General features: G+C 43.2%; 1 protein-coding gene across 1 annotated transcript; it reads left to right on the forward strand.

Annotated features, from left to right (window-relative positions):
- The first annotated feature begins 5,145 nt into the window (after window positions 1–5,145).
- On the forward strand, window positions 5,146–8,320 carry LOC123484602. Its single transcript, XM_045215103.1, has 14 exons — window positions 5,146–5,425; window positions 5,640–5,752; window positions 5,854–5,925; window positions 6,017–6,139; window positions 6,227–6,373; window positions 6,463–6,543; window positions 6,651–6,800; window positions 6,920–6,969; window positions 7,078–7,147; window positions 7,248–7,282; window positions 7,498–7,531; window positions 7,656–7,736; window positions 7,827–7,931; window positions 8,113–8,320. The coding sequence occupies exons 1-14, from the start codon at window positions 5,260–5,262 to the stop codon at window positions 8,242–8,244; spliced, it is 1,359 nt and encodes a 452-aa protein (XP_045071038.1). The 5' UTR covers window positions 5,146–5,259; the 3' UTR covers window positions 8,245–8,320.
- Window positions 8,321–8,962: the final 642 nt, after the last annotated feature.

Consider the following 8,962-nt stretch of genomic DNA (forward strand, 5'->3'; position numbering starts at 1 on the left):
TCTTACAAGGTTTTCTACACACTGTTGCTGGTATTTTGGCCCATTCCTCCATGCAGATCTCCCTAGAGCAGTGATGTTTTGGGGCTGTCACTGGGCAACACAGACTTTCAACTCCCTCCAAAGATTTTCTATGGGATTGAGATCGAGATGGCCAGGCCACTCCAGACCTGAAATGCTTCTACGAAGCCACTCTGCGTTCGGGGTGTGTGGGATATTGTCATGTTGAAAGACCTGGTGCCACGTGTGTATTTCAATGCCTTGCTGATGGAAGGAGGTTTTCACTCAAAATCTCATTTGTATAATGGCCCCATTCATTCTTTCCTTTACACGGATCAGTCAGGCCCTGGTCCCTTTGCAGATAAACAGCCCCAGCATGATGTTTCACCCCCATGCTTCACAGTAGGTATGGTGTTTTTTGGATGCAACACAGCATTCTTTTTGTCAAACACAACGAGTTGAGTTTTTACCAAAAAGTATATTTGGTTTATTGACATATGACATTCTCCCAATCCCTCTGGATCATCCAAATGCACTCTAGCAAACTTCAGACGGGTCTGGACATGTACTGGCTTAAGCAGGGGGACACGCCTGACACTGCAGGATTTGAGTCCCTGGCGGCGCAGTGTGTTACTGATGGTAGGCTTGTTACTTTGGTCCCAGCTCTCTGCAGGTATTACTAGGTCCCCGTGTGGTTTGGGAATTTTTGCTCACTGCTTCTTGTGATCATTTTGACCTCACTGGGTGAGATCTTGCGGGGAGCCCCAGATCGAGGGAGATTATCAGTGGTCTTGTATGTCTTCCATTTCTTAATAATTGCTCCTAACAGTAGATTTTTTTCAAACCAAGCTGCTTACTCTATTGCAGATTCAGTCTTCCAGCCTGGTGCAGGTCTACAATTTTACTTCTGGTGTCCTTTGACAGCTCTTTGGTCTTGGCCATAGTGGAGTTTGGAGGGTGACTGTTTGAGGTGTGGACAGGTGTTTATACTGATAACAAGTTCAAACAGGTGGCATTAATACAGAGGTAACGGTGGAGGACAGAGGAGCCTCTCTAAAGAAGAAGTTACAGGTCTGTGAGAAACAGAAATCTTGCTTGTTTGTAGGTGACCAAATACTTATTTTCCACCATAAAATGTAAATAAATTCATTAAAAATCCTACAAATGTGAGTTTCTGGAATTTTTTCTCATTTTGTCTGTCATAGTTGACGGTATATATGATGAAAATTACAGGCTCCTCTTCTATCTTTTTAAGTGGGAGAACTGTACAATTGGTGGCTGACTAAAGCACTTTTTTTCCCCACTGTATATAGCCTCCCTACTGTCACTTTATTTTACTTCTGCTCTTTTTTTCTCAACACTTTTTTGTTGTTGTTGTATTCTTACTTTTTGTTTAAAATAAATGCACTGTTGGTTAAGGGCTGTAAGTAAGCATTTCACTGTAATGTCTGCACCTGTTGTATTCGGCGCATGTGACCAATACAATTTGATTTGATTTGATTTGATTTATCAGTCGTCCTGGTCCCTTTGCAGAAAAACAGCCCCAAAGCATGATGTTTCCACCCCCATGCTTCACAGTAGGTATGGTGTTCTTTGGATGCAACTCAGCCTTCTTTGTCCTCCAAACACGACGAGTTGAGTTTTTACCAAAAAAGTTCTATTTTGGTTTCACCTGACCATATGACATTCTCCCAATCCTCTTCTGGATCATCCAAATGCACTCTAGCAAACTTCAGAGGGGCTTGGACATGTACTGGCTTAAGCAGGGGGACACGTCTGGCACTGCAGGATTTGAGTCCCTGGCGGCGTAGTGTGTTACTGATGGTAGGCTTTGTTACTTTGGTCCCAGCTCTCTGCAGGTCATTCACAAGGTCCCCCGTGTGGTTCTGGGATTTTTGCTCACCGTTCTTGTGATCATTTTGACCCCACGGGGTGAGATCTTGCGTGGAGCCCCAGATCGAGGGAGATTATCAGTGGTCTTGTATGTCTTCCATTTCCTAATAATTGTTCCACAGTTGATTTCTTCAAACCAAGCTGCTTACCTATTGCAGATTCAGTCTTCCCAGCCTGGTGCAGGTCTACAATTTTGTTTCTGGTGTCCTTTGACAGCTCTTTGGTCTTGGCCATAGTGGAGTTTGGAGTGTGACTGTTTGAGGTTGTGGACAGGTGTCTTTATACTGATAACAAGTTCAAAAAGGTGCCATTAATACAGGTAACGAGTGGAGGACAGAGGAGCCTCTTAAAGAAGAAGTTACAGGTCTGTGAGAGCCAGAAATCTTGCTTGTTTGTAGGTGACCAAATACTTATTTTCCACCATAATTTGCAAATAAATTCATTAAAAATCCTACAATGTGATTTTCTGGAGAAAGAAATTCTCAATTTGTCTGTCATAGTTGACGTGTACCTATGATGAAAATTACAGGCCTCTCTCATCTTTTTAAGTGGGAGAACTTGCACAATTGGTGGCTGACTAAATACTTTATTTCCCCACTGTATGCTGGTTAAAAGTATAATTAAAGAAATGCACACATTTTTTTGCCACGCATATATAGTCCATATATTTAGCTTTTTAATTGAACCATGTATAGTACATCTAATAGAGACAATGAGAAATTCATGGTTCAACAAGACAACATAGCCATCAAAAGGGTAGAAATTTAGCATTGCACTTATGTCACAGTACTTTACAGCTTTGATTGGATACATAGAATATATGACAAAGGGTGATGTAATTATCTGAATTACTGTAGATTTGAATAGTTTAATCAGGAGTGAAGTATGGTTATAAGTCCAATGTGAAAATCTCAATTGAGGATTTCTTTATGAAGGAGGTGTTATTCATATACCATTCTCAAACTAAATAATCAATATATTATACTGAACAAAAATATAAATGCAACATGTAAAGTGTTGGTCCCATGTTTCATGAGCTGAAATAAAAGATCCCAGAAATGTTCAGTTCGCACAAAAAGCTTATTTCTCTCAGAATTGGTGCACCAATTTGTTTACATCCCTGTTAGTGAGTATTTCTCCTTTGCCAAGATAATCCATCCACCTGACAGGTGTGGCATATCAAGAAGCTGATTAAACAGCACACCTTGTGCTGGGGACAATAACAGGCCACTTTAAAATGTGCAGTTTTGTCACACGACACAATGTCACAGATGTCTCAAGTTTTGAGGGAGCGTGCAGTTGGCATGCTGACTGCAGGAATGGCCACCAGAGCTGTTGCAAGATAATTTAATGTTCATTTCTCTACCATAAGCCGCCTCCAATGTCGTTTTAGAGAATTTGGCCGTAAGTGCAACTGGCCTCACAACCGCAGACCACGTGTAACCACGCCAGCCCCTCCACATCCGGCTTCTTCACCTGCGGGATCGTCTGAGATCAGACACCTGGATAGCTGATGAAACTGTGGGATTGCACAACTGAAGAATATCTGCACACACTGTGAGAAAAAGTCGCAGGGAAGCCCATCTGGGTGCTCGTTGTACTCACCAAGGTCTTGACCTGACTGCAGTTCGGCATCGTAACTGACTTCAGTGGGCAAATGCTCACCTTCGATGGCCCCTGGCACGCTGAATAAGTGTGCTCTTCACGGATGAATCTCGCGTTGCGTTGCCGAGTGGTTTGCTGATGTCAATGTTGTGAACAGAGTCCCCCATGGTGGCAGTGGGATTACGGTATGGGCAGGCATAAGCTACGGACAACAAACACAGTTGTATTTTATCGATGGCAATTTGAATGCACAGAGATACCGTGACGAGATCCTGAGGCCCATTGTTGTGCCATTCAACAGCTGCCATCACCTCATATTTCAGCATGATAATGCACAGTCCCATGTCGCAAGGATCTGTACACAATTCCTGGGAGCTGAAAATGTCACAATTCTTCCATGGCCTGCATATTCACAAGACATCTCACCCATTGAGCATGTTTGGAATGCTCTGGATCGACGTGCATGACAGCGTGTTCCAGTTCCTGCCAGTATCCAGCAACTTTGCAAAACCATCGAAGAGGAGTGGGTCAACATTCTACAGGCCTCAATCAACAGCTTGATCAACTCTATGCTAAGGAGATGTGTCCCGCTGCATGAGGCAAATGGTGGTCACACCAGATACTGACTGGTTTTCTGATCCACGCACCTATCTTTATTTAAAAAGGTATCTGTGACCAACAGATGCACATCTGCATTCCCAGTCATGTTAAATCCATAGATTAGGGCCTAAAGAATATATTTTAATTGACTGATTTCCTTATATGAACTGTAACACAGTAAATCTTTTAAATTGTTGCGTTTATATTTTTGTTCAGTGTAGATACATACTATTTATACACATATTGCCAGATTATTGCTATCAACTGCTGGCTGCAAGGTATATTACCCCGTTTGTATCTTTTGGAACAATGGTAGTCAAGTTTATAAAAATGATGTAGAATAGATGGGCTACCACAGGTGTCACAGGCATCCACAGGTCTTGACCACCATGTTGCGATGCTTATTTAGGATCACATTGTTGTTGTCGTCGTAGAAGAGTACGGAGATGGGACTGAGCTTGGTGGGTGCGCAGCACGCTTTGGGAACCTCGTCCGGCTTCAGAAGGTGAACCTGCCATGAAAAAAGGTCAATCAGACTTATTCATACATGCACTTTTATATAATCAATGATACTATCCTGTTTATAAAAGAGATATGGATTATTATTATGCAGATACTTCAGTGCTCTCCTACCTCAGTGGGCTGTGGCTTTGCCCCCCTTGTCTGAATTTGGTCAATATATTTTAAACCGGGTTGTCTGTGCTCCACAATACTTTATTATCCACTGAGTCAAAGCCTAGACTTTCAGAAGTTCAACAACAACTTCCATGAAACATGCTAAAACATTTCAATGGGCCATTGACCTAGCTAGTGACTTAAAAAGAACATTTGGTATTTTTGTTTTATTTTATACCAACAACATAGGAAATCCTCTGGTGACAAAATAGGGTCAATAGAATTAGAATGATGAGTAGGAATGGAATTGTTATAGAATTATAATGGTAAGCATAGAGTTCCAAACTCATTTCTATGGCAACACAGCTGTCAATTTTGTAAACAACAATTTTCAAAAATATGTGTTGCCAAGAGACATCGAACCGATAGAACATCTCGACGTTCTATTGAACGTTTTCTGTTCGAAAACAACAACAACTTCAGTTTGCTGTTCAACAACAACAAACATGACAGATTTTTGAGACCTGAGACTGAAAGATCGACTGGAAAATGCCTGGGTGCTTTTCAAAATTGGTGGAGAGAGTGCGTGGACGTCGGCGGTCTACTGCGTCGACAGGTTGTTCAAATTCATTTGTGGGTTGTTTTTGTTGTCTTTTTCCGTTTTGCAGGGTTTGCAATCGTCGGGAGGTGGACAGCGACATCGACTTCATAGAGGGTATGTTGAGTTTAAACTTATTATCTTACCACATTTAACAATATAAATGTAATTTGTGAAATGTTGTGTATTTCTGTAATCCATACTTGCAAGCTAACGTTGACTTTAGTGACTTTTGCTAAGAGATGCACTTTTGAACTAGTAGTACTAGCTAGCTCGCTACGTTTTACATCCTAACATTTGTTTGTTTGTATTTCAATGTTCCTAATTTTAGAATCAACTGTCCTGGATGAGGTCCAGTTGGTTGTGCCATTGGATGATGTGCCGGATGTACCACTGCTGCCAGCCATCCTTGAGGAGGTGCCAGATGTGCCGACTATCCTTGAGGTACAATTTTCAGAAAGTTTAATGTTTGAAAAGTATCACAGATATTCAATTTGTGTCACTTTGACATTCTAAAAATCTTTGTTGTCTGCTTTCTGCTTTAGGAGGCCATTGGTAATTGGCAGTTGATACCGATTAGGTTTAGCTCCCTGTACTGTGGGCCTGTTGTGATCAGGGTAAGAGACCCACACACACAGTCACATCACTGTTGCAATGTTTGCTGTGTCTAACCTGAATGTATTGTAATGTCAACCCCCTCTTGTGCAGAACAATGCCGGTCCGGTGGCTAAAGCTTGGAGAACTTTCCAGTTCATCAGCCCCATTATCACCTACATGCGTGGGGGGATCCCAGGTATGTGTCTTTGTCACTACCTAATCCTAATCTACATCGTCAGTGTCATGTGATCTTGATGGAAATATGTTACAGCGATGGCTGATGTTGTTTTGTTGATGTTGTCTTGTTGTTTTACTCCACAGCAGGTGGTGGTGAGGATGCACCATGCGAGTAGGGTTCGAGGCCTGGAGACTCAACTGGTGTGGGCCATCTCCAAGGAGACACACAGACTTAGTCCAGAGGGCATCCCCTACTGTGCCACCAAGGTGCAGTCCATCTCTTGGATCCAGGTAAGATGTAAATACTACTGAATTAGTATTAGATTAGGCTTTTCTTCACTTATTCCGTTTGGCCTTAACATGTCGTTTCTCTCTGTCAGTATGTGGCTGGCAGGGTGACCCAGTATGCGTCTCACCTCCGCCACGAGACGTCTGTGGCCGTGACGCATGGCTGCTACCAGGTAAATAAACAATTTCCTATGTGTATAGAATAGAAATTACAGGGCATTTTCCATTAGATATGGTCTGTTTTCTATTAACGTGTGTTGTGTGTGTGTGTTTTGAGCAGCAAACTGATGTCTCGGTGGTGTACGCCACTCTCCACATGGGGCTGGATGGGCTGCTCTCCTCCTCGGCGTGGTCGGAGGCTGCCTCCGTCTCTACGCCCACCACTCAGCAGTTCACTGAGCCAGAGCCTGAGGGCCACAACTGCTATGAGGTCAGATGTTACACACACACATACTATTGACTAGTAGCATTAAGATCCTTCGATTGACCCATTGTTTGTCATGTCATTACATTGGTCACTGATGTTGAATAATTGTTCTGTTATTGTAGGGCTGGGAGGAGGACCTGCTGCCTGAGGAGAGGGAGGTTCCTCTGCTAAAGTGAGTCCCTCTAAATGTGTGTATAGTCTGAGCTTGTCAGATGCTGAAGGATAGTGGTCACAATGCTGTTATCCCCCATTGACATGCTCCATTCCCTCTCTTCCACAGCCTCTACCTTACCACCAAGAGAGTGGAGGACATCGGCCTGAGGCTCGTCTCCCTGCGCCAGGCCTTTACTGTGAGTGGACCCACTTTTCTTTGACTCTCTGTGTCTTCCTGTTCTGTCTGTCTCCTAGAGTAAGATGGGTGTCTCACCCTAACTCTTCCCTCTTCTCTAGACCCTGCTCGGTTCCACCCTGAGTAGGAACCATCTGTTTGTGGCGGGAAAGGTCCTACTGGGCGCACTGGTTCAGGTCCACCAGATGGTAGCTCACTAACTCATTGTCCTTCAAGGGAAAGAGAGCGTCCTCGGTGGGAAATGTGTTCTGTGCACTAACATCACTGCTCTTTGCTTTGTGATAGGACGAGGCCGAATTCATCCGTGCCTATAACGACTTTGTGGACTACCTGAGTGACCCCTCCAAGCAGATTGACATTGAGAGGGGAGCTGGCTGAGGCAAATGTGAGTTAATTAACTCTTTCAAGTCTCACTTTGAGTTCTTCCACATGCATGTCTTTTATACGGCACAGTAGCTGATCTATTTGAAATCATTCCTATTTTCTCCAAACGTGTTTTCTTGTCCTAGATCCATCATGTTAACCTGATAGATGTCCTTTTTGAGCTGGTGCTGTTTGGGATGATGACAGCTCAGAAATCCCTGATGGTGGTAAGTAGCATCTCGCTGGTAAATGTTTAGATGTCTGTCTATTAGCAATTTCACTTCAATTTCTCTTCTCTCCTCCTCTGTTTACTTTAGCAACCTGGTGGGTTCATGGAGCGTCTGTACACTCTCCTGTACTCCTTCCTGCCCACTGTTGCCAGCATTGAGCCAAAGGCTGAGAGATACCTGTTGCTGCTCAATGTAAGAGTCAAGAGTTTACTTCCTGTTTTCTTCCTTATTACTAGTTTACTTCCTCTTTACTCGTTCCTGGTTAACAGGGTTTCAATGCCGTTTTAGGGGGAGTAACTCTCATTGTCTCTCTCCTCTTGATAAGCTAGTAGCTCAGAGCCATTTTATATGTGTTGTGTGGTGTTCCCTTCAGGGCGGGCTGATGGCTCTGCTAGATGACATGTTTGGGCAGCAGCTGGCCTGGTATTTTAACCGAGAGTCTCTGGTCACTGAGCTCTCCAGCCTCCTCGAGTACCACCTCGAGTACCTCATGGCCAGCATGTAGTCCTACTGCAGAGACCTGAAGGGCCACACTTCTCCTCCTCTCTCTCTCTCTCTCTCTCTCTCTCTCTCTCTCTCTCTCTCTCTCTCTCTCTCTCTCTCTCTCTCTCTCTCTCTCTCTCTCTCTCTCTCTCTCTCTCTCTCTCTCTCTCTCTCTCATTGAGGACTTGAAGTGCTTCGTTGAACCCTGATTAGTTCACACCTATTAAATTCATGTATTCTCTTGTTTTCTCTCCCCACAGGATTCTTCTGACACTTTGCTCTGAATTTTACATTTTTAAATAAAAATAAATAGTAGTTCAAAAGCATTTGTCTCTGTCTTTTCATTTATTTGATTATTTCATCACTATTTCCTATTCCTGGAGTTGTTATGAGGCTAATATTACATTATTACATGAACAATGATGCTTTATTCTTTGCATATGGAAATAAAAACCAACTTTAAGTTGATTTACATGTACTACAGGCCCACGCTTTATGGCATTGTACTGTGATGTGTGATACTGTACTATTTAAAAACATGGAGGCCTACATACACTGAGTGTACAAAACATTAAGAACACCTTGCTAATATTGAGTTGCACCCCCTGTTGCTCAGAACAGCCTCAATTTGTCGGGGCATGGACTCTACAAGGTGTCGAAAGCGTTCCAAAGGGATTCTGGCCCATGTTGACTCCAATGCTTCCCACAGTTGTGTCAAGTTGGCTGAATGACCTTTGGGT

The sequence above is a fragment of the Coregonus clupeaformis genome, unplaced genomic scaffold (genome assembly GCF_020615455.1).
Source record: "Coregonus clupeaformis isolate EN_2021a unplaced genomic scaffold, ASM2061545v1 scaf0367, whole genome shotgun sequence".
Lineage (NCBI taxonomy): Eukaryota > Metazoa > Chordata > Actinopteri > Salmoniformes > Salmonidae > Coregonus > Coregonus clupeaformis.

Bases quoted from the DNA above. Each gene is read 5' to 3' on its own strand.
- LOC123484602 (XM_045215103.1), top strand. From the start codon at position 5,260: ATGCCTGGGTGCTTTTCAAAATTGGTGGAGAGAGTGCGTGGACGTCGG. The intron at 5,926-6,016 runs GTAAGAGACCCA...CCTCTTGTGCAG, and splicing joins GTGGGCCTGTTGTGATCAGG to AACAATGCCGGTCCGGTGGC. The intron at 7,932-8,112 runs GTAAGAGTCAAG...TGTTCCCTTCAG, and splicing joins GATACCTGTTGCTGCTCAAT to GGCGGGCTGATGGCTCTGCT.